This window comes from Crocuta crocuta, unplaced genomic scaffold (assembly GCF_008692635.1).
Source record: "Crocuta crocuta isolate KB4526 unplaced genomic scaffold, BGI_CrCroc_1.0 scaffold153, whole genome shotgun sequence".
Lineage (NCBI taxonomy): Eukaryota > Metazoa > Chordata > Mammalia > Carnivora > Hyaenidae > Crocuta > Crocuta crocuta.
In genome coordinates this window covers 3,757,828-3,783,730 of record NW_027529525.1, presented here as the reverse complement: position 1 = coordinate 3,783,730, position 25,903 = coordinate 3,757,828, and the positions used below count along the sequence as shown (strand labels likewise).

At 40.7% G+C, this 25,903-nt stretch overlaps 1 protein-coding gene across 7 annotated transcripts in view; it reads left to right on the top strand.

Moving 5' to 3' along the window:
- TANC1 (tetratricopeptide repeat, ankyrin repeat and coiled-coil containing 1) overlaps positions 1 to 25,903 on the top strand; it is a 239,414-nt gene that overhangs the window by 96,860 nt on the left and 116,651 nt on the right. For all 7 annotated transcript variants that reach the window (XM_077761028.1, XM_077761027.1, XM_077761025.1 and 4 more), the window contains one exon: positions 12,586 to 12,786. In XM_077761028.1, coding sequence (XP_077617154.1) covers positions 12,586 to 12,786 — 201 coding nt within the window. The remainder of the gene's footprint in view (positions 1 to 12,585; positions 12,787 to 25,903) is intronic.

Here is a 25,903-nt window from a genome sequence, read left to right as displayed (position 1 = left end):
GCTGCCTCCCTTCCCCCCACCCCTACCCAATTTGTGGTGCTGGTGGTGCTGGTGGAGCAGGAATATAGCAAATAAAATAACAGATGCAGAAAATGTCTTCTTGTTCTCTCTCTCCACTCCCTGCCCCCCAGTACAGGCCTGAAAAGGATTTTGTTAAACAGCCACATGTACACAATTGATTTAGTCTGCTTTTTTCTCAAATGTGTGCTGAATTGGCTATATTGCATTTTTAACATGTTTTTGTGGGGAAGAAACTTTCAGTGCTGCCTAGAAACTTGGAGGCATTTCCCCTCAAATGTTTGTAGATCCCATTTTCCTTGTAAGGAGTTGAAATGAGATAAATGGTAGCAGCTCCATCTTCTCCTTCCTTTCTCTTGTAACGAGGCCGGTTGGCAAGAGTGTTGCTGATGGGCCTGCCAGAGTTTGGATCTGAGTAGTCAGTGAGGGGGTGGTGTGCTGGTTATGGTATTGTTCTACAAGTCTTTTTCCTTCCACTTACTTTTCCACCCCCAAAATGTCATCGTGTCCAATATGACAGAATGTTCCTGATGATTATCATTCAGGGAAACATGACTTGCTAAATTATCTGTGGATGACAGTCAGAATTTCTTAAGCACTAAACAGCCTTCCATGCTTGGTACACACCTTGGTTAGGAGATCCATGGTGTACAAAGGCAGGCCAGTGTAAAGCCATGATGCAGAACTCGGACTGTGGGTCAGACTGCCTGGGTTCAAATCCACACGGATCACTTACAGGCTGTGAGGCCCTAGGCAGCTCACTTAGTAGGCTCCCTAATTTTCTCATCTATAGCCCAGGGGCAATGACAGCAAATGGAATAAGCTGAATAAATAAGCTAATGTGTATAAAGTGCTTAGCAAGGTGTCTGGTACACAAAGTAAGGCCTTTACAGCTAACGTAATCACGCTCATTATTATCAGCACAGTTACATTTGATGAGGATGCATATCTAGTTAGAGCAGAGCACTCACTATAAATCCTGATGTGTTACTTGGGTACTTCCTGCAATATTAAATTCAAGGGTAAGTGAGCTCCAGAAGTCATAGTGGGGCTAAGCGTGTAATTAAAATGGAGAATAGCTTTACGAGTTGGATATTCAATGAGTAGTTGGAATCCTCAGGGCTGCCTCCTTGCAGTTCCAGGGCACCATTCACATGGATGTGAGCCGTGCAGCACAATGATCTCACTGTCATCCTTCCTCATGTCTCACTCAAGATCTACAGAAAAAGTGGGGTTTTCTATGTTATAAGAAGTCATATTCAGGATATTGTTTTTGAGAAAGTTGAATGTTAAGAGAAGGGTTAATTAATTGGTTGGAGATTGGAAGTTGTAAGCAGAGAAATCAGTGTGTAGACAGAGCTGGGGCAGTGAGGTTCCTATTCAGTACTTTGAAGTATGTAGAATAAGGAACTGGATTTTGGACTGCACAATGACTGTATGAGGAAGACAGAACAGACCTTCCCTGTGAGAACAGCCTATAAGGATCAATGTCTGTTAGACCTGGGGGAAAGAGGACTGTGGACAGTTGAAGCTACATGGATGAGGACAAGTCTGAGCCAGGTGGATGCATAGGCACAGTGGGAGGTGCATGGATAAGGGAAAGTAAGCTCCTGTTCCTGGGGAAGGGGATTCATGAGAACAGTAACATGGCAGGTATCCAGCAGGGGCTTGCTGGAAAACCTCCAGATGTAGAAAATGATGGTTATAAACTTACGTTTCAAATAAATGTTCAATGGAAAATAAAGTGTTTTCTTTCCTTTTTTAAAAAAATTTTAAATGTTTAATTTTGAGAGAGAGAGAGAGTGCAGGGGAGGGGCAGAGAGAGTGAGACACAGAATCCAAGGCCAGACTCCGAGCACAGAGCCTGATGTGGGGCTTGAACCCAGAGACCATGAAGTCATGACTTGAGCCAAAGTCTGATGCTCAACTGACTAAGCCACCCAGGTGCCCAAGTATGTTTTTTCATGGTAAAAATGTCAGAACATATGCCAAACCAAAAATGTAAAAGGGAATAACCACTGCTACTTCCACCCCGTTAAGAATAATCATCAACATTTTATCAAACCTTCTAGCTTTTGGTTGTGCATATTATTTTCCCATTGTTATCATGCAGCATACACAAAATTGTGTATACTGGCTTAAATGTTTCTCCGTTTGTTTTTTAAAAAAATGTTGATCATATGGTAAACTCAGATTTTTCTTTTTCGTAATTTTAGTTCCTTGGCAATGAAAATGGTTGTCGTGGTGTTCTGCGATCCTCTGCTTGTTTAGGGAACGGTAGGGCGGTGGTGTGGGAGAGCTTTGTCTGCCCAGTGTCACAACCGTGCAAAAAAATGTTAGCCATTGTTAACAAGTTCTGGCACAGGGCATTATTGTTTTAAGAGGTTGCCAGATAAGGTAAGAGATTGTTTCTGCACTATGGGGTGAAGGATATGGTTCAAAAACCACATTTCCTGAATGAGAAGGGCTGGAAGCAGAAGAGGGACAGTTGAGTGAAGTGTTTGAAGGCTGGGCTTGGGCAAGAGTTTATTGCCTTTTTTTCTTTTTCTTTTTCTTTTTTTTTAATGGTAATGTCCTCAGCATTGAGTAGTTAATTTTGGTTCTTAAGTAACTGTTTTCTCAAGATGGATAAATGGGTTGGACGTTTTCTGAGACTTTGAGTATCTGATAATGTTTTTTTTGTATTTGTTGGTTGATAATGTACTTAATGGAAAACTTTGTGCATTTTTATAGGGTTTGGTCTTGCGATTCCCTCCCTCAAATTCTGTGGTTTTTGGTTTGATGTCTGTTTTTTGGTATTGGTTGGAGAAAAGAAGTGTTGTGGGTTGAATTGTGTCCCCCTAAAAGATGCTGAAATTCTAAACCCCAGTGCCTGTGAAGGTGACCTTATTTGGAAGTAGGGTCTTTGTAGATGTAATTAAGGTAAAATATGGTTATGTAGGACTCGGGTGGGCCCTAATTTACTATGACTGTCCTTAGAAGGAAAGAAACACAGACACGGGAGGAGGCCATGTGATGGCACAGGCAGAGATTGATGTATCTACAAGCTAAAGATAACAGGCAACACCGGAAACCAAGAAAGGCATGGACTAGATTCTCCCCTGGAGCCTTCAGAGAGAGCCTGGTCCTGACCAACAGCCTTAAATTGTAGACTTGAAGCCTTCAATTTCTGTTGTTTAAGCTACCCAGTTTGTGGGTAACAGCCTAAGGAACTAGGATAAGCAGTCTGAGGGCAGTTGGGTTCTGGTTCCTTTGAAAGTCTCTGTGGTTTTCGTAGCCCATTACACTTTCTTAAAAAATTTTTTAATTTTTTTGAAACTATATTCTTACCTGGATGTTTGTGGTAAAGAAAGAATTATCAGCTTAATTTTGCCAGGATGAGTTAAGGTGCATTCCCTTGAGGGAAACAGCCTAGGGTATGGTGGGGTCCTTTTTATCTACATACATTAATTCAGAATATATATTTTTTTAATGTTTATTTTTGAGGGAGAGAGAGCCTGTGTGTGTGCATGCAAGCAGGGGAGGGGCAGAGAGAGAGGGGGCAGAGGATCTGAAGCCATCTCTGTGCTGACAGCAGAGAGTCCAATGCGGGTCTTGAATTCAAGAACCATGAGACCAATACCTGAACTAAAGTTGGATGCTTAACCGACTGAGTCACCCAGGTACCCTGTTGCTGTTTTTTTTTTCTTCTCTGAAGTTTGTTTGTTTGTTTTGAGAAAGAGAAAGACCACATGAATAGAGAGGGGCAGAGAGAGGGAGAGAGCATCCCAAGCAGGCTCTGCACTTACAATGTGAAGCCCTGTGTGGGGCTCGAACCCACGAACTGTGAGATCATGACCTGATCCGAAATTAAGAGTCAGATGCTTGACCAACAGAGCCACCCAGGTGCCCCAAGATTTGTTCTTAGTTTTTAAAATTATCATGTCCTCATTTCTTTTGAGAAACACCTTTTGTTTTTCATATCTATAATCTTTTTACACATCATTAAAATGTTTGCCCTTCTCTGCATCTGGGTAGACTTCCTTAAGCTTGTTCTTGATCTTTGAGTGGATTTTCTGTAGTGTTAATTTTATTCTCTGTGTCTGAAATGTGGATCAAAATCTGGCTACTGCATTTTAAATTTCCTTGCTTTTTTCCTCTTATTTTTAATGTGAACCTAGTGAATAGGTAAAATAGTCAAAATATCACAGCATATGAAGGCATATATCCTGTATTCTACTTAGGGTACCACGCAATTCACTGAAATTTTTTCTTTGTCCTTTTTTGGGCAGGGGGTCTTCAAGAAGATACTCCTTTCCTTTTTCTCATAAGCATTCCTCAGAATGTTTCCTCATTCTGCCATCATCTATTATTTTGTGGGTGTTTGTAGGGGAGGCTTTTCATCAAAGAGAAAAGATCTAGTCAGCCTTGGTTGGTTTTTTTTTTTTGATGCTTATTATTATTTTAAAGAATTTTTAAAATATTTTATTTATTTTTGAGAGCAAGAGAGAGCACGAGTGGAGGAGGGGCAGAGAGAGAGGGAGACACTGAATCCAAAACAGGCTCCAGGCTCTGAGCTCTCAGCAAAGAGCTCGACATGGGGCTCGAATGCACAGACTATGAGATCATGACGTGAGCTGAAGTCAGATGGTGAAATCATGACCTGAGCCAAAGTCAGGCTCTTAATCAACCGAGCCACTCAGGAGCCCCTAGTCAGCCTACATGTTTTACCTACGTGGATCTGTTGGTACCTGCTAATAAGTGTGAGGTAAAGACAGAAGCGGATGCCCAGGAAAGGGCCTGGATAGCTCCCTGACCTGGTGGGCTCAGTATGCTTAGGCCCCTGGTTGTTGCAATAACAACAAAGGATGCCCTGTTGTTATCCTTAACATTACTGGGAATTTTTCCTTTTTTGACACTCTCTTATCTTTACATATGCTTTTTGCATTTATGAGCTTGTCTCTTTGTAGTTACAAGTATCTTATCAGGGTCTTGGGTGATATTTTAAATGAAACAGGAATTGATGCTTTTACCACCATTAGCCTCCCATCTCCCCACCCCCTGTACTCCTGGCTGTTCCCCCTCTTCCTTGTACTTCCATATTCCTTGGTCCTGACTGCCTTATTACTAACCTTTTCAGCCTCTGCTTTCTCCCCATTCCCTCTATCTTTCTGCCAAACCTGTCTCTCTTCCTTCCTGTCCTCTTCCTGGCAGACCTCTGGATTACCCTGTGTGTGCTGAAACCACAGGTGTGCCCATACTCCACCACCAGCAGCAGAGATGCCCAGGACCTGGAAGAGACCCGGAGTGCTGGGTGGGCAGAAAAGAAATGAAACGTGTGCTTACACAGAGCCCATCGATGATGGGAGCACGTGTGTTCAGTGCTACCAAGAATCTGACCTTTTTCAGAGCAGGGTCCTGTACTGCATCCACTTCAGTCAATAGAACATAAGGTCACCTAGCAGTCAGCCCCACACATGGTCCCTTTGGATGGTCTTTGTGGAATAGATCTTCATTTCATTCACCTGCCAGGTCAGGCCATCATGGGTGGTGGCCATTTAGGCCTACGATCTTCATATTTATATATGGCTCAATCCTAGGGAATGCAAATATAAAATATTTACAGGAAACATATGCATATAAAATATAAACCATATGAAAGTATATACCTTCCATCCTTGCTCCCAGTTGGTCAGTTCCTTTTCCCAGAGACAGCCACTGCTGCTGGTTCCTGTGTGTCCTTCCAGAGATCCCCCCACATGTACAACTGTGTATGTTTACACAGATTTATATAAATAAATTTATAGTGTATAAACAGATGTGCATACAGACAGGCACACATATACACACACTCAAGGAATGTACATTGTATTTTAATCATCTGTATGGTGTCCTCCAGTTTTCCCTTTCCATCTCTCCCTCATCTGTCTTGGAATAGGAGCATAAACATTTTGGATGTCTTTGACCACCTTTCTGCCTTGTGGGTTCTCAATCCTGGCTGTCCCTGAGAATCACTTGGGGGAGAACTGTCAGTGCCTGAGCCATACCCCAGACCAGTTATGATAGCCTCACTTGGAAGGGCTCAGGTTTCCCTGGGTGCTGGGATAGGGCAGTGAAGCTTCAGTCGGCGAGGTGGGGCGGGCAGCAGGCCCAGCAAATCTGCAGAATCTGAGTGAGGGGTGTTCCAGGGGACTCAGGAACCCAAGTACCGAGTATTCCTGACAAGGAAATCTAGAATAATGGATTCCAAGCAGGTTGAAGATGAACCCTATCGGGCTGCTTTTGACCACAGCTGGCCCACTGCTTTCTTCTTCCTCTGGGCTGGGCAGAGTGGCCACATTCTTGGTTCAATGAGGCAAGAATGACACTCAGCACATCCACCCTGGACAGAGAGGGCAGGCTCAAAGGCTACAAGAATTTAATGAATTTACAGTGCAAAGGGAAAGGAGAAGAAACTATCTAAGGTGCTTGGTGACTAAATATCTATCTCGGATCCACTTTGCTTGTATGGTGACAGCATAAGGTGTGACTGACTGAAAGAAAATTAATGATCTGAGCCCGGGTGCCTCCCAAATGGAATGATCCAGGAGTGCTGTGGAGCTAATTAACCAGCCGGCACGAAAAGTGAAAATAGATGAGGGAACAGGTTTCTTTTCACAGTGGCCTGGTACTGTGCATAGACCTACATATACTATTTTCGGCATTCCCTATTAAGTATTCAAAATGATGTAATGGCGAAAGGTATAGCTCAGTAGCCTTTTTTCAGGGTAGTGGAATGGATTCTCGATTGGACTGCCTGGATTCAGACCCAGCCCTGCCATTGGCTGGTGTTCTTGGGCAGGATGCTGGGTACCTTCTGTGTGGTGGTCTCCGCTTCATGAGGTCGTTGTGAGGATGAGATAACGGGTATAAAGTGCCTCCAACAAACCGTCCTGACACATAGTACATTAAAGAAGGTGTTTATTGTGTCAACATACACCCCTCTAGGGCTTGAGGTAGGAATTTTTCTGAGGTCTTGTATTTTTTAAACTTAGAAACTCTTGCCTGGTGACCTGCCTTAAAGGAGAATTTTGACAGTAAGAAAGGAAATGCCAGTTTCTTTCCTCATGGTCTGTGTCAGGGTAAAGTACGTCTGGTTCTGTAACCACTGAGTATTGAGAATAAAACTGTGAGGGTAGTATTTACTGGTCTCCACGTAGAATCTGCTTGGTGGATTTTTGAAGACAAAAGGATAAACTTGGTCTGTGGACCAGGTTTTTCTGTACTGGGGAGTGGGGGTGGAAGTTAGCTACTTTGTTGCCTCTTAGCTGTATTGTTTGAGTCCTAGTCACGACTCTATGAATTTCTGGAAAATTGCTTTCTTGGATACATTTATCTTAACTCTCTTTTTGAAAATGTACATTAACAATCAGTAGCTCTGGCTGGTTACTTGGGGAGATCCTGTAAGACATAAAACAGTTTAAAATGCTTTCGGTTGCAGAGAGAGCCTTCCAGAGGCTCCCAAAATGATACTTGGATCTTGTGGGATGAAATCTTTTCCAATTTTCTAGGTTTCTGTAAATATATATGAGTTATGTGGTTATAAAACCTTATGATGGAAAATATGTTTAAGAAACATTAATGCGCTCCCAGGCGGAGACTGCACAAAAGATGCCCTAACACATTTAATGCCCTAGTTAAATGTATTGCACAAGTCCCGTTTTCTGGAACTGGATAAACAGAACATTCTTTCTATTCTGAGCTTCCATCCCTCNCTTCAATGGCACAATAAATGGAAATCTTATTTCCTGCATCTGCAGACCTATTTACCTGAATGTCTGAGCTCACCCTTGCCTTTCTCGGGTCTGCTCTTTCTGAAATGCGATTTTGCTTTCATCTCCCTGGCTTCTTTGCCCTCGTTTTTTAAACCTTCTCTAATCCTGCACTCCATTTACTTTAATCTGTAATGTTGGACATTGCCATTCTGCATAGATACCTTTAAACATTCATCATCTCCCAGATTTGCATTTTCTTCCATTGTGAACTTGAATCCCTTTACACACTATAACAGTGAAAAAAATTTTTTAAAGAACTGTTATCCAAAGCCATTTCTAGCAATTTAAAATGCCTTATTGGATGGCGTTGTCCCCTTTGATAATTCCATTATCTTGGCAAACTATGAGTTGGATTTATAGTTCCTTTGTCTTGTGCATATCTGCATATGTACATATTTACTTATATTTATTACAAATAGGAAGAACCTTATGCCCCCCCATGCTATTTATGGTCTTTTATTTTTGCAACTCAAAGACATGATTATAAAATAAAAGTTTGTGTGAGTTTGTGTGTGTGTGTGTACACGCGCGTGTGCACATGCACTCATGTGTTGGAGGCTGTATGTGACCTGCAAAGCCTAAACTTTAAAAGCAAAACCATGCTGACCCTTTATAGACTTGTTATTTAAGGATATGACTGTTTTGGAGACGTCCATATTTTTTCAAAGTATAGTTCTTTTTTTAAAAATTTTTTTAATGTTTATTTTTGAGAGAGAGTGACAGAGCACAAGCAGGGGAGGGGCAGAGAGAGAGAGGGAGACAGAATCCAAAATAGGCTCCTGGCTCTGAGCTGTCAGCAAAGAGTCCAGCAGGGGGCTTGAACTTACAAACTGTGAGATCATGACCTGAGCCAAAGTTAGGCGTTCAGCCAACTGAGTCATCCAGGTTCCCCTCTTTTTTCTTTTATGTTTATTTTTGAGAAGAGAGAGAGATTGTGAACAGGGGAGGGGCAGAGAGAGGGGGAGATACAGGATCCAAAGCAAGCTTTGCCCTGTGATCAGAGAGCCTGATGTGGGGCTCAAACCCACAAACTGCAAGATTATGACCTGAGCCGAAGTCATATTCTCAACTGACTGAGCCATCCAGGCGCCCCTCAAACGTGTGCGGTAGTGTGTTAGAGCCTGAGCTGGCCAGTTTCTGGAATTGGGAGAGGAGGTCATTCTAGGTGTTTGACCTTTGCTTGTCACTTTTAACCCCCATGTCCCAGCTTTCTGCCAGTGGAACAGGAGGAGACCTGATAGATCATTGGTGGTTGATAAGATGGTCATCCTACCTAGCCTGGCATTTCTGGAGTGGCAGGAACGGTGATCAAAGTGCATCTTATCACTTAATTGAGGTGGGAATAAAATAGGTCACAGTTCAAAGGACACCAACTATTTGGAGCTAAAGGAAATGTGTCCACAGTGCTGATTATTGCAGCGAAATGTTTTTAATTCTACTTAAAACCTCTTTAAGCATCTGTTGTGGAATGTTAAATCAATCCGAGAATTTCTGGTGTCCTGTTGCCCAGTACCAGTATTAATATAATTCTCACGTATGCCCTTAGGAGATTCTTACTTTCTGCCACTGGCATTGTCTGGATCCTTGTGATGTTGTTGGATTTACTTTGACCTGAACCCTTTTTGCCTGTATGTCATTAAAGCACCAGGCTCTGGAATGCTGTCTCCAGCTTCTAAGCTGCTGGATCACCCCACTTGTTTCATGCCGCCTATTCATACATAAAACTTCTCTCCCTGCTTTGTGCCTTTCTAATAAATGGAAGCTGGAAGTTAGGGGTCTCTGTGTCTGAAGAACAAACCAACAGAAAGTGTTTGGGACTGATAATAGAGTAAGATGTCCAAGTAATCTTGAAATAGAAACCCTTCCTTCCCAAGCCCCATCTCCAAGTCCCTTTATTGCAGACCACATAAAATCAGTGTCAGAGTGCAGCTGCCTGGAAGGCTGAAGGTCCTCATGGTTACAGCCTGCTTTGGAAACTCATCCCCACCATACTTGCAGTTAATGAAAATATTTGCTTTGCTTGATATAAACGAAGTTTATAGGCACAGTTTGTAATTAGGAAACTCTTTAATTTTCTTTTATCCTTCACTCCCCACTTTGCTTGTAGCACATTGGAGAATACAAGTATTTAAGAAAATAAACCCTTTCTCAGTAAGGAGCTTTACTTTTTATTTCTGGTGGTGTTATAATAGATGCATTTCTCCCTAATTTTGTGTCCCCATCCAAATTAAGGGACTTGAAGTCTGGTTTGGGTTTTGTTTTGTTTGTTGTATAATAGGTTAGAAATATTTGTGTGTGAGTAGAGAAGACCATACCTTGTCCAAGTGCCTGCTTCTCTCAGGCCAGTCTAGACATTTGACTACCAGCTTGGTGATGAGGATGGTATAAGCACCAGCCACAGGGCAGTATAGCTCTTTTTAAACCACACGGACAACCTCTTCAAGGTCCCTGGCACATCCTGTGTGTGTACCCCTTGGGACTGTGGCCTCAGCACTTTCCATGTTTTTCTCTGTCTCCTAGTTTTCTTGCTAAATAGCCAGGAGTCAGGTGACCAGGTGCCATGCTTGTGGGCATAGCATCTGCTTGCATACCCTAGATGAGACCAGTGTGGTGGTAGGGACTGGTCATGAGCACCAGATACTGGGCTGGAGAAAACAGCTCTCTGTCCCTCTGCATTCTCAAATCTCCTCAGTGGGGGAGGCACTTAGCCCCAGTGGGCACTGGCATTGCAGTATACCCCCAGCTCTGCTTTAATGTCTCTTTCATTGATAGTCAAAGGAGAGGCAGCTGGGAAACTTCATATCCTGGCTTAAGACCTCAAGGAGGGATGGTTTCGAAAAGATTTCTGACTTTCTCTGCAGTGGTGTAAGAGTAGCTCCTGGGTCCTGAGAATTGGTGGTGGTGGTATCTTAACCGTACACATCAGGAAGCAGGGTGAGCGAGGGTTATAGGAGGACCAGAGAGGGTAACAGTGCTGTTCATGTAGATTTAGGATATAAAGATTTCCACTAATTCTTGCTTGCTTCCTTCCCTCAGGGACAGAACATTTGCCTGAATGCTGTTGTTTTTGAAAATTCTGGTGAGAGTTTCCCGGTAATTCTGTTTTCTTCTTTAAATACCTGTCCCTTGGGAAACTCGAGATTTATCACTAAATGTCCAAGTTTGTTAAAATCTTTCAAGCAGAGCTGGCCCAAGTGTGACTAAGATTACCTTTCTGATGTCACCAGCTCATCCATTGTGGGAACCATGGGTTTTCTGTTCACAGCTCTGCTGGTTTTGAGCTGCCTTTGAGGGTCAAGCATGAGCCTGTCTGCTGGTTTTAAGCCCCATCCCCACGCCCCCCCCCACGCCCATGTTTGGAGGGGATGACTATCTATGTTACTGTGTCTCCTAACATGAAAAACGAGCACAGTGATGCAATTTGAACTTGATGGTTTGGACCACATCCCTTTTGAGTCTTGTGCACAAAGATCTACACAAGTTGAGTTCTGATTCAAATCCAGGCCTTGATTTTTCAGAGCCAGGAAAGCCTGTTAAGGAGCATTTGGGTAGTGTTTATCAGAGAGACTAGTTTGCTTATGGAAAACTTTCTATATCTTTCCAGTACTGTCTGTAAATTAGAGCTTGTAGATGTTTTAATCATCAGGGTAATGATTTACCTTCCCTCTTCTCCTGTCCTCAGTTGCTTCGTTTACCCACTAGAGGGGAGAAAGTGATGGGTGGGGGAGGAGTGGTAAGAGGAGAGCATATTATCAGAATACCTGAGGACCAGTGTATCTTTTTCAGAGAGGCTAGTCCTAGCCAACATACTCTCCTCCTTTTGTACTCTCTATACTGTAATTGCATCCTCTGTATATTGTCATCGTACCTGCTTACCCTTGAATATCTGATTTCATCATAATAAGCTTGTTTGTTCTTAGGCTGAATACCAGGGAGAACCAGCTTCATCAGTGAGCCATATTTCAGTCTTATGACTAAAGGTTGGGCTGGTTGAGTTGAAAGAGAGTGGGCCTGTGCCATGGGGAGTATGGAGTAGATCTAATGAGAGAAGAGATGTATGGTGCTGGAGAGGAATGTTGAAGTAGAGAGACCCTCTCTTGGGATCCCTTATTGAACAGAAATGAGGAATGAATCCAGCTCTGGAATGGATCTGGGTGTTCGAATCTATTCTAAGATACTTGTGTAAGGCCAGTAATCCCCCATGGGGCACCTGGGTGTCTCAGTCGTTTAATCGACTTTGGCTTGGGTCATGATCTCACAGTTTGTGGGTTTAAACCCTGGGTCGGGCTCTGTGCTGAGAGCAGAGAGAGCTGAGAGCAGGTCGGAGCCTGCTTTGGATTTCTGTGTCTCCCTCTCTCTCTATTCCTCCCCTGCTAGTGTTCTGTCTCTCTCAAAAATAAACAAACATTAAAAAAAAAAAAAAAAAAAGACCAGTAACTACCCTCTTTCCCTCCCCACTTCAGCTGAAATCATAGCTTCTCGTGGATCATTCATACTTAGTCTTAATCTCAGATTGGTGGCTCCCTCGACCCATTGTTAGGAGTGAAACTGGGCCAGTTGATCAGAAAGGCGTATGAGGTTGAGTTCATTGAGTTCATCGACTCTTATCTCACATAGTAAAAAGTCATAAGAATGGTAGAGGAAAAGAAAACATTAAAAAAACAACATACATAGATGATATATGGGAATTATATTCTAAGGATGTAGTTCTTAGGAATTAATCTGCTTGTAATGGATGATCTAATTAATTTAAGGTTTTCTCTCTTTACTCCAGGAGGTGACTTTGGTCCAGAGACTTCTCCCCCAGTCTTGCCCCCTGGCCATGGTGGTGACTTTTCTGTGAGCAGCCTCCCTGTAGCAGAGGACACCTACAGGGTGAGCTTGGCCAAAGGTGTCTCAATGTCTTTGCCTTCATCACCTCTGCTGCCTCGACAGTCTCATTCGGTGCAATCAAGATCAAATAAAAAATCCCCAGGTAAATAAGCAAGAAAACAGCACCCTTACTAATTGTCTCGGTTATATATGTAATGCATGTATTGAAATTAAGCAAAACTAGTGCTTGTAAGAAATTTCCTGGGAGGTTTAACTTCTGAAAGAAGAAAATCTTCAAAAATAAAGTTTTGATTTGAATTTAGACTAATTTCTTTAGTTCAACCTATATATGAACTATTTTGATTGCTCAGATTAGACTTTTACAAAGATTCAAGATCTTGTTATCAATATCAATGTTAATTATTGGTCTTGTTTTCTTGATGGTGAATTAGGGAATGCTATAATCTAAACTCATTGTAGTGCATTTAAAGATTATGGATTTTGGCAAGTATAGTCTGACAGCAGTCCATTTATTACTGCCAAGTGTTATATACTGATATACTTTTTTGATTACATTACTCAGTATTTGAGCAGCTATACGATTTGTGAAAATTCAGATTCGTAAGGGGCTGGGAGCAAAGGTGTCATGGATTACTTGTTTAAAGTATTTTGGCTTCCCTCATCATTACCAACCTTTTGCACTTAACATTAGTAGTGAAAACACAAATGTTACTTAACTTTGAGAGGTTACGAATCAAATGTGAGGAAAGCCTTTCCAGAATGCTGATCTTCTTCTAGGTTTGCTAAGCATTTGTTTACTGAGGGCAGAACAGTTTGGGACCTTTATTGATCGATCGTATGCCAGTGTAAGGATTCTTCTCATTTACCCATGAATATGTTTGGAATTGGTCTCCAGTGTGTCTTGGGGTTATAAAATTGGTGTCTGTTTTTCTGGTTTCCTAAATATTTGTATTACTTGAGATGTGATAGGCATGATTCCTGAATCATTTGCAGTTTATGTGGTGACAAAATTAAGAGAGCAAACCTTGAGGCTTTGAATGTTAGAAATGGTGTTATGAATTGGTAAGTGTCCAAAATCTTTTATTGTCCTAGAGCTTTCTTATTTTGGACAGCATTGTTTACAATCCAGTCATTAGCTGGAACTTGGAAACCTTTTGGTATGAAGCAATTTCCTGTGCCAAGGAATTTGACCTGTTTATCAGTATTTGGGGAAATTCCTGGAATGTCCTTCCTTCTCTTTGCCTTTCCCTACCACTATATCTCTTTGTCAAATTTCTTCTCTTCTTTCAAATCATGGTTCCCACACTGCCTTTCTTGCTGGTTACCCCATTGGAATCACTCTATAAAAACTGTGCACAGTGTTATACTTTTTTCTTTATCAGCTACGTCATTTGTCTTTTTTCCTTGAGTCAGTGTGTTTATGTGCGTCCTGTGCCTGGTGGGCATGGACGGGCATGGTGTCTTCTTTAAGTATACCTCATCTATAAAAAGCATAATAGAATTCTGAACCCATCTGGATTCCTAAGGGAATATTACTTGCAAGTGCCAAGTACAGAGATATGACCTTTAGGAGAATTTGCCCTCCTGTATAGCCTGTGCTGCTGCAAAGGAATTGATGCTTCTTGGGCCTTAGACCTGGTGAATATCTAAGAGACTAGGGAATATGCATTTCACATAGGATTTTATTATTAACAAACTAAATGTTTGTTTTAGTGGAACTTCAGTCTTTTTATTTTTTTTAATTTGTTTTTTTTCCACTTCTATTGAAATACATTTGACCCATAACATTGTGTCTGTTTCCTGTATATAATATAGTGATTTTATATATGCATGTATATATTACAAAATGATTACCCTAAGGCTAATTAACACATCTATCACCTCATATAGTTATAATTTGTTTATTTTGTGAAGTGTTAGTGGGATGTTAGGCAGCAATGAATGGCATGGCAGGCATGGGAAGTATGGCTATCTAGAAGAATCTCAGAGGCTATAGGCTCACTGGCCAGAAATCACTGGCCTGGTCTTCTGTGTCCTGACCAAATTTGATGTCCTTAGTGTTGAGAAAATATCCTATAGTTTGCCTTTCTCCATGGGAATAAAATTTATTTCTGCCAAACTTTTTGAAAGTCCTTACGAATAGAAGGGAGTAGTTTTTCAACATTCAGCCTTTTAATGGATTGAAGAAAATACTCTCTGTTTAGATGCTTTGGGTCCAAATTAAATACACTAAGCAGATTCTTCTCTAACGGAGCCATGCTTGTGCATTGCCCAAATTTTATGCAGCAAATTAATGTCTCACAGTGGTAATTTGGCCTCATTATCTTGGCAATTTTAATTCAAAAGGGAAGTTAAGGGCATAGATGCTTGCTTAAAAATGTCAGTGACTCAGAGTACCTCAGACAATAAACAACGTTTTTCCACAGTGTCTAACACAGGCAGGTTTCTGTTCAAGCCATATTGTTAGAAAAGTATCCAGAGACCTAGTGTTCTACTTGTCTGTAAAATTAGTTGACATATGGTTGTGAACGTGCACTGGATTTAAAAATAGCTATCTATTTAAAAAGCTAGCACTGTTGTTGCTAATGGTACAATAAACACGCTGTGCATGCCGCACCCGTAGGTATTGAGGCCTGTACCAGTGGGCTATGCTTTAGGATCTTGTCATTTTTCAGACCTAGCTCTGAAATTACCTTGATGACTTATGTTGTCATTTGTAACATAAGACCCCTTTCTCTCTCTTTTAAGAGGGTGCATTAAAAAAAAAAAAGAAAACCTAAACATGTTTTACTTGTTTGGATAGAAACTCTTAACTAATTGATGCTAATCAAGAAATTGTCAGGGTCTGAAATTATTTTAGCAAAGGTCAAATCCTATAAACCCCTGTAATAGGCATTCAATGCAGCCTGTATTAATGAAAGTTTGTATTTTAATATAATAGATGATTAGCTCCTGGGCCTTGGGAACTCTGGGCCAGAGAGTTTCATTAACCTTGCCGTAATGTGACCCTGGATTTTTCATTGTTGAGTTTCTTACATTTTACTTCTATTGCTAGTTAGTATTATTTAGTCTGCTAATACCTTGCTCCATATATTTATATTTTTTCCCTTGTTAGTCTGAAGATGCAGTTTTTGAGTATTGTTTCAATTTCTGGGTTTTTTTTTTTTTCTGAATGAAAACTACATTTGTGGCTAAAGAAAACAAGGACCAGTCTCCCTTATAGTTTTGTGGTGGTTGCAAGCCTTTTTGGACTAAGAAGTCATTAATATTCGTAATGTATCCTTTTGTCTTCCAGAGAAGAGCAAAGCCCATTTCCTGTGGTTTATTTATTAGTAATATCATTAGTTACTTTATATTCAGATTATATTTCCCAGATGACTTTGGGCCCATTATGAAACACTCAAAAGGTAGGGCATGAGTGAGAAGCAAGCTTTTAAAATACCATGATGGGGGTACGGCAGCAGATGGTGGGAAGTGGGTGATCATGCTTTTTTCATCCTCACTTATATGGGAAGAGTGGATAGTGCAGGCTACTTGCACCTGTGCTACTTCCGATTCTAGTTCTGTCTCTGTTGACAGAGCTGATGTAGCAATTGTGGAAACCCCTCTGGCTGTTCTGTTTCTTAAAGAAACCTCAAAGCTGACAGCCTGTAAAGTAGAAGTCTTTCTACCCTTTGATTTTTGGACCATAAGTTAATTGTCTGCCAAGGCCCTCCCTTACTCACCCTTTGAGAGTGTTTCTTGTAGAAAATTTGGAGATCCCAGGATAGAAACAGAACTACTCTTGGCATTTTTATTTAAAAAATTATTTTTATCTACTCCATCTAGACCTGAGACCACACATGTGCTGCCTTTTTTCACTTAGTATTATATCATGAACAATTTCCAATTTGCTTGAAGAACTTGAGATTTAATGTCTGTTATTTCAATATTTCATGATTCATTAAAAAATTTAATGATTTATTAATTTAATTTATTTATATAATGTTTTATTTATTGAGAGACATGGGGGTGGGGGACAGAGAGAGAGAGGGATTCACAGAATCTGAAGGAGGCTCCAGTCTCTGAGCTGTCAACACAGAGCTCAATGCAGGGTTCGAACCCAGGAACCATGAGATCATAACCGGAGCCGAAGTCAGCCAAAGTCGCTCAACCGACTGAGCCACCCAGGCGCCCCTGTATGACTGATTTTTAACTGATTTCCAGTTGTTGGATATTTGTTATTTTTCAGGCTTATTTATTTATTTTGTTACTGTAGTTTTTTGTTTTTTTTTTTTTTTAATTATTTTTGAGAGAAAGCAAGAGAGAGCAGGGGAGGGGCAGAGGAAGGGAGAGACAGAATCCCAAGCAGGCTCCCAAATGTGGGGCTTGAACTCATAACCGTGAGATCATGACCTGAGCCGAGATCAAGAGGCGGATGCTTAACTGACTGAGCCACCCAAGGGACTCCAGTTTTTTTTTTTAAATTGTATCATAAATCATGACATTTTCCTTTATTCTTGCTATTAAATGCCTATGAATTCAAAATTGTTAATTGTGGTAAAATACACATAACAAAACTTACTGTTTTAATCATTTTTATTTTTAGTTTTTTAAATTTTATTTTATAAAAATTAGTTTGCNGGAGGGTGCCCGTTTCTCCACATCCTCGATTAATCATTTTTAACTGTACAGTTCGGTAGTGTTAAGTACATTCACATTGTTGTGCACGCAGTCTCTAGAACTCCTACTGTGAATGTTTGTCCAGTAATTTTTATACACATCTAATCTCGCAAGAGTGGCACGTTCCCAGAAGTGGAATTATTGAACTAAATGGACTGCATTTTTAAAGATTCTTGATACATGCTGCCCAGTCACTTTCCAGAAAAGCTGTATTGATTTCACATTTACTCCAGCATTCTTTGAGAGGCTTCTTTTTGAAGTTAATGTCTTCTGGGAACTATCTTAGATGGATAGTGCTGGTGAGGTGCTTTGTCCAGCCTAGCTGTGGACCACTCAGAGTTAGTAAGAAGGGTCTGAGAGAAGTCCTCTTGTCACTTTCCTCTTTTGAACTCCCCTTCTGTTGGCACTTCATAGACAATTCTCATTTCCTTTCTTACCACAATACTGTGTCAGGGGAATTATCACAGCTGAGTCAGATCAAGTTCATGGTCAGAAAAACACAAAGCTGGCTTCCAGTTTTAGCTATAGCCACACTCTCTATTATGTAGGGAAGATCATAGGTTAGAGTTGGATAGGCTGCCAGGCCACCTGTGAAGGCCCCTTTGCAGATACGGAAGGGATGCAAGGTCTAGAACTGGCCCCAATGGGCAAGTTATTAATATGAGTTTTGGCCTAAGCCCAGGTCCCCTGCTCTGTCCCCAGCACGTTCTCCTATTCCAGTCTGCATTGTTCTGCCTGTATGTTGACACATGAGCTGTAAATGACGCGGCTTTGTGTTCTGGTTGCATGCACACAGGGAGACCATAGGCTTATGTGCCCACATGCATCTGTGACAGGAAATGCACAGTCACAGTATGAGCCTGCTTGCAGAACCAGCTAGTGGTAGGCCCTGCTTTCACCGAATGAGGGCCACATTCAGCATTCTGACTTTCAGCAAGGACAGTTCCTTCTGCTGTGTGAATAGGAAAACATTGTTTGTTTCCTCCTGGAGACTTGTTATTTGATAGCCTCCTCCTAGAAGTAGGCGGCTGCCTGTGCCTCACTGCCACGCCCAGCTGTGACCCAGACACACACTTGCTGTTGTTCCGGTGTTTACACATAGAACTCATGCGCATGCCTTTGCTCCACTGTGAGGACCTTTCTGCATGCCGTTTATTTCCCCATCCTTGATCCTGGTTTGTCTGTACCTTGGACTGACCCCAGAGTTTTAAAGAATGCTGATTTCTGAGTTCTGAGGTGTGGCCTGGGCATTGGGATTTAAAAAGAAAAAGCTTCCCATGTGATTCTAATATGTAGCAAAGTTTGAGAACAATTGATAGGGAATTAGATGAAATAATCATATATTCTTTTTTAATGAAGGTAAATACACAGATATCTTTATTTCCTAAATTTTAGAAATCATATTTGGGGAGGAAAATACATTACAACAATGTACTAAGGATATAGAAAATCTTGGTTTCCTCCTACTCCCAGAAAGACCACCTCTTCTGACACTCGGTTGAATGTCTTTCCTGCCCTGTTTGTACGACATAATAAATAACAATGATGTATTTGTCCGTTTGCCTGAGCTCTGGACATGTGAAAGGTTCCCAGTTTTCCACTAAATAAAGAACAGTAGAAGACCATTCTTGTATATTAGTATTTAAAGGCATCTCTGATATTTTCATTGGACAGATTATGAAAGTGGGATTACTGGGTGAAAATGTAACGAACGATGAGAGCAGATTATTATATACTTGTCGTTTTTTCTCTTTGGTGGGGGGGATTTTTGTGGTGTTTGCCCTGTGTTCTATTTGGTTGATAGGTATTTCTTATCAAATCATCACAGCTTTCTTGTGTGTTTTAAGGCTATCTGTCATGTATGTCACTAAAACATTTTCCCAGGTTATCATTTTCCATTTAATTAGGTTTATAGTGTTTTATGATCCACTAAAGTTTTTTGTTCTCTCAGTTCAGATTTACATACTTTTACATTGTAATTTAATCCAATTGCATTTTTAAAACACAGCTTTATTGTGATATTTCACTTACCCTATAATTCACCCATTTAAGGTTTAATGTTTTTAGCATTTTCACAGGGTTGTGCAACCATTGCCACAATCTAATTTTAGAACCTTTTTATCTCCCTTAAAAAAAAAAAACCCATTCACATTAGCAATTACTCCACATTCCTCCCTACTTCCCTCTCCCTCTTCCTAATCCACCATCCTGCAGCCCTAAGCAAACAGTAATCTGCTTTCTGTGTGAATCACCCATTCCAGACATTTCATATAAAGGAAATTTTGTAACATGTGGGCTTTCCTGAGGACTTATTTCATAGAACAGTGTTAGTTAGGTTCACCACATTGTATGTAGTATGTAACGGTACTTCTTTCCATTTTATTACCTAATATTTTATTGTATATATGTGCAACATTTAAAAATCCATTCTTCAGCATGTGAACCTTTGGGTTTCTACTTTTTGGGTCTTCTGAATAATGCTGTTGTGAACATTTGTGTATACATTTTTGTGGGTATCTGTCTTTTCATTTCTTGAGTATACTGCTAGGTGTAGAACTGCTAGATCATATGATAACTGTAGATTTAGCATTTTAAAGTACTGACAAAACATTTTCCAAAATGATTGCAACATTGTGTATTCCCACCAGCATAGTGTGAGATTTCCAGTTTCTCCACATGCTTGCCAACACTTGTCATTGTCATTCTTTTTGATTATGGCCATCCTAGTGCATGTGAGCTCATGTCTCACTGTAGTTTTATTAATAAGTTGTAAGAATTCTTTTTATATTCTAATTACAAGTTCTGTATTATGCAAATTTTCTTTCATTCTGTGGGTTGTCATTTTCACTTTCTTGATACCGTTGTTTCAAGTGCAATTTTTAAATTTTAATGTAGTTCAGTTCATTTTGTTGCTGTCCTTTTGATGCTCTAAGAAACCATTGCCTAATCCAAAGTCAAAAGACTTATGCCTATGTTTTCTCCTAAGAGAGAAAGGGGATCAAATCCCTTTTGGGTTAATTTTTTAATGTTTGTTTATTTTTGAGAGAGAGAAAGAGAGATCATGTGTGAGAGGGGGCAGAGAGAGGGGCTTTGGGCTGACAGCAAAGAGTCCAATATGGGGCTTGAACTCAGGAACTGTGAAAACATGAACTGAGGCCAAAGTTGGATGTTTAACTGATTGAGCCACTCAGGTGCCCCGATTTTTGAGTTAATTAAAAACATTTTTTTAATGTTTATTTTTGAGAGAGAGAGAGAGAGCACAAGCAGAGGAGGGACAGAGAGAGAAGATGATACAGAATCCAAAGCAGGCTCTAGGCTCTGAGCTGTCAGCACAGAGCCAGATGTGGGGCTCGAACTCAGGAGGCTCAAGGTTATCAGCTTAGCTGAAGTTGGATGCTTAACCAACTGAGCCACCCAGGCCCGCCTTGAGTTAATTTTTTATGCATGATGTGAGGTAGGGCCAATTTTACCCTTTTACATGTAGTTATCCAGTTGTCTCAGCACCGTTTACCGAAAGACAGTTCTTTACCCATTGAATGGCCTTTGACCAAGTCATTGCTATGCTCTAAACCAGCCCTGTTCTGCTTCTCTGCTTCCCCCTTTGCTTATTCCCCTCCTTGTGCCCGAGGTCAGAACTTCCTCTGTTAGAGTTGACCTCATGTATGATTTGCTTCTTTTGCTTCATCCAGCCTTCCCTTGGGTCTCTCCTTTTCCCTGTGTGAGAAATAACTTTGTGTTCCAAATACCTGTAGCACTGTGCTTACGCCTCCCTCTGCACAGCCGCTCATGGCATTTCTCCGCCCTGACAGTCCATGAGCTCCTTGTCTTTGTTTCCCTGTGGAAGCCTTGAAAACAGGATATGGTCACTTCCGTTGGTTACCCTAGTGAGGGGGCTTAGGAATCTACTTGTCAAAATTAGTAGGAATTTAGCAGTTGATGGTCATCAGCTCCATGTGATTGGTTGAAAATACTAATGGACACATAAGCAATTTCAGTGTAATGACCCTATGTTTATAAGGCTAGAAACATACCTTCCCCCATATTTATAGAGAACTGATTCTAATTCTTTAATGAAGGCCCTACCTCTCAGGGCTTTGCTATCATTAGACAGTGAGCAAAGGGGAGTATGTTTTAAGCAGGGTTTGTCAGGGGCCTTCTCAATCCTACTTTTCTACACTCCTGTCACTCTTACATTTTCTCAGGCTCTTGGCATTTTTGCTGCATGTTTCCCACCGCCTGCGGTTAATGATGACTGGAGGCTTTATCCAGTCACACTTTACAGCAGTGTCAGCTGCACCCTGTGGTGGTGTCAGATGGCAGCTAGCACAAACCCGGAGCCATGCTCAGAAAGGAGTCTTTTTACCTCAAGAAAACAGATGGGGGCACGATCAGCAGTGGTGGGAATCTCTTCTTTTTGATCATTTCTGATTCTCGGAGAAACACAGAAGTCACAGAAGCTCATGGGACCTACTGTATTTATAAGTTACATTGATGAACTTCATTGTAAAGTAGAAATCGACAGGAGGGAGAGACTGATGTTCCAGCCTGAATCCTCAAGCTTGTTGTGAAACAAGTCTGCGTGTTGGCAGGAGTGGCTGGCTGTGTTCTGAAGCCTGGCGTTGGGAAGCTGAAGTGAACACGGAATGGTGATCTTTAGGGGAGAGCTGAGTAAGAACCAGAGTGCTTACAAAGAGAAAACTGGGACCACAGGGAAAACCTACATTATCCGGACCTGGAATGTTAAACCAGTAAGCTTTGCCTCTGGGGGCTTATTGAGAGTAGCTAGTGAGAAGTCATATGTGGAACCCTTTCTTGGCACAAGTGTTCTGAGAAATAAAATTTAGGAAACACTTCCAAGGAGGTGTGACTTTCTTACCCCTTCTATTACCAAGCTGGTCATCCTTTATTGGTCAGAGGTCCTAAGTGGCAATTAATGAGCTCACTTTTTTAAAAATAGAACTTTTAAAAGAGCATTTTTAGGTTCAGAGCAAAACTAAGTGAAATGTGCGGAGATTTCTCATACATCCCTAGCCCCTGCACATGCACAGCCTCCCCCGTTACCGACATTTCTCATCACAGTGGTACATTTGTTACAGTCTGTGAACCTGCATTGACATACCTTATCACCTAAGGTCCAAAGTTTACATTCTTGGTGTTAGACAGTCTGTGAGTTTGGACAAATGTTTAATGACCTGTGTCCATCTCTGTGGTATCATACAGAGTATTTTCACTGCCATAAAAATCCTCTGTGCTCCATCCCGTCCCCACCACCCACTGGCAACTACTCACCTTTGTAATTCCTATCTCCATAGTTTTGCCTTTGCTGGAAAGCCAAACAGCTGGAATCCTATACTATGTAGTCTTTTCATACTGGCTTTTTCACTTAATAATAGTATGCATTTAGGGTTCCTCCACATCTTTTCATGGCTTGATAGCTTATCTTTTTTTAGTGCTAAATAATAGTCCATTGTCTGAGTGTACCGCAGTTTATTTATCCCTTCACCTACTGAAGGTCATCTTGGTTGTTTTCAGGTTTGGCAGTTTTGAGTAAACCTTCTGTAAATATCTGTGTGCCAGTTTTTTGTGTGGACATAAGGTTTTAATACCTTTAAGTCAATACCAAGGAGCATGATTGCTGGATCATGTGGTAAGAGTGCATTTAATTATATAAGAAAAACTGGCAAACTTCCTTTCAAAGTGGTTGTACCATTTTGCATTCCCACAAGCAATGAATAAGAATTCCTGTTGTTCTAGGGTCACCTGGTGGCTCAGTCAGTTAAGCATCTGACTCTTGATTTCAGCTCAGGTAATTATCTCACAGTCATGAGATTAAGCCCTACATTAGGCTCTGTGTTGGACACGGAGTCTATACTAAAGATTCTCTCTCTCCCTCTCCTTCTGCCTCTACCCTGCTCACGTGTGCTGGCATGCCATGTTCTCTCTCTCTCTCAAAAAAAAATTCCTATTCTATATCCTTATTTAGATTTGGTGTTGTCAGTTTTTTGGATTTTAGCTATTTTAATGGGTGAATGGTGGTCTCTTATTTTAATTTGCAGTTAGTTCCCTGGTGACATATGTTGTGGATCATCTTTTCTGAGCTCATTTTCAATCTGTATATCTTTTTTGGTGAGTTAAGGTTTGGATCATTTTAAAACCCAGGGTTTTTGTGTTCTTATTGAGTTTTAAGAGTTCTTTATATATTTTAAATTATAGTCCTTTATCAGATGTATCTTTTTTCTCCCAGTTTGTGGATTGCCTTCTCATTCTCTTGACTGTGTCTTTTCAGAGAAGTTTTTAGTTTTAACGAATTTCAGCTTATCAGTTATTTCTTTCATGAATTGGGATTGTATCTAAACAGTCATTGCCATAGCTAAGGTCATTAAGTTTTCTCTTCTCTTCTCTTCTCTTCTCTTCTCTTCTCTTCTCTTCTCTTCTCTTCTCTTCTCTTCTCTTCTCTTCTCTTCTCGGAGTTTCATAGTTTTGCCTTTTACAGTTTGGTTTGAGATTGATTTTGAGTTAATATTTGTGAAGGGTATAAAGTCAGTATCTACATTTATTTTCTTGCATGTGAATGTTCCTGTCATTCCAGCATCATTTGTTGAAAAGCCTTTTCTCCGTTACATTGCCTTTACTTCTTTGTTAAAGATTAGTTGACTGTATTTGTCTGGATCTGCTTCTGTGCTCTCTCTTCTGTTCCACTGAGCTATTTGTCTGTTCTTATGCTAATACTACATGGTCTTGATTCTTAGTTTTATAGTAGATGTTGAAGTAAGATAGTGCCCATTCTCTAACTTGGTTCTTCTCCTTCAAAGTTATTTGGGTCTTTTGCCTTTCCACATAAACTTTAGAATCAGTTGGTTATTATCCACAAAATAACTTGCTGGGATTTTGATTGAAATTACATTGAGCCTATAGATCAAGTTGGGAAAAAATTGCCATCTTGACAATGTAGAGTCTTCCCCTTCCATGAGTATGGAATATCTCTCCATTTTAGTTAGCTCTTTGATTTCTTTCATCAGCATTTTGTAGTTTTCTTCATGTGGATCTTTTACATGTTTTGTTTATACCAAAGGATTTCACTTTTCAAGGTGCAAAGGCAAATGGTATTGTTTTTAATAAACCACTTGTTTATTACTGGTATATAGGAAGTCAGTGGACTTATATATATGAACCCTGTATCCTACAAATTTGCCATAATCCCTGTTCCAGGAATTTTTTGGTCAGTATTTTAGATTTATTACATACATGAGCATGTCATCTGTGAAAAAAGTCTTATTTCTTCCTTCCCAATCTTTTTGCCTTTTATTTCCTTTTCTTGCCTTATTGCATTAGCTGGGACTTCCAGGATAATAATGAAAAGGAATTAGTGAGAGGGGATATCCTTGCCTTATTCCTGATCTTAGTGGGAAAGTTTGTTTCCACCATAAATATGATAGTAGAGTTTTTGTAGATATTTTTTATCAAGTTGAGGAAGTTCCCCCCTTTTTCCTAGTTGAGAGTTTTTATCAAGAATGGGTATTGGATTTTGCTGTGAATTACCTGTGTCTATTGATATGATCATCTGAGTTTGCTTTTTAGCCTGCTGATGGGATGGATTACATTTTCTGATGTTGAACCAGCATTGTGCATCTGAGATCAGTCCCACTTGGCCATCATATATAATCTTTTTATACATTCTTGGATTCAGTTTGCTAATTTTTTGTTGAGGATTTTTTGCATCTGTATTTATGAGAGCTTTTGGTCTGTAGTTTTCTTTTAATGTCTTTGCCTTGTTGTGGTGTTAGAGTAATGTTGGCCTCATAAACTCAGTGAGTTAGGAAGTATTCACTTCATTTCTATCCTCTGAAAGAGATTGTAGAGAACTGGTATGATTTCTTCCTTAAATGTTTAGTAGAATTCACCAATGAACCTATCTTGGCCTGGTGCTATTTTGGGAAATTATTTGTGGATTTAATTTCTTTAACAGACACAGGCCTATTCAGCTTGAGCTCACTTTTTGAAAAGCCCTAGGAGAACAAACTATCCAGCAGAAGTCAGAAACCTGTGAGACCCTGGTTTTAGTTAACCAAAATATTAATGATCTTGATAAGTGCAGAAGTCTCCATCTGCCCCAGTCTTGGACAGATTGGAACTGGATTCACCTCCCACTTGGTATACTTGGGTAGGTTATAGGTATTTCCTCATCTGGGAAATGGGAGTAATAATGGTGCTTCTCTTTATAGGGTAACTGAAATTTAAATGAGATGTAGACTGTGAAGTGTAGGGCCTGATAGACAAGCTCTTCTGTGGCGGTTGCTGTTTCAGTGTAGCCATCTGCCATGGAGCCCATCTTCATCTTCCTTCATCTGACTTCATGGCCTTGAATGGATTCCCGCAGTATCTGTCCTCTCAGTTCCCCATCCTTAGCCAGATGCCCCCTGGAGGGATTTCATCCTTACACATATGTGTTTTCTGGCAAGCGTATGTGCTTTTGATGTGCGGCAAAGCTTTATTGTCTGTGAACAGGACATGAAAGCAGCATGATGCAGTGGCTGACCCACTGTCTGGGTTCCAATTCCAGCTTTCCCACCAGCTTCTTATATTATTCATCTCTTGGT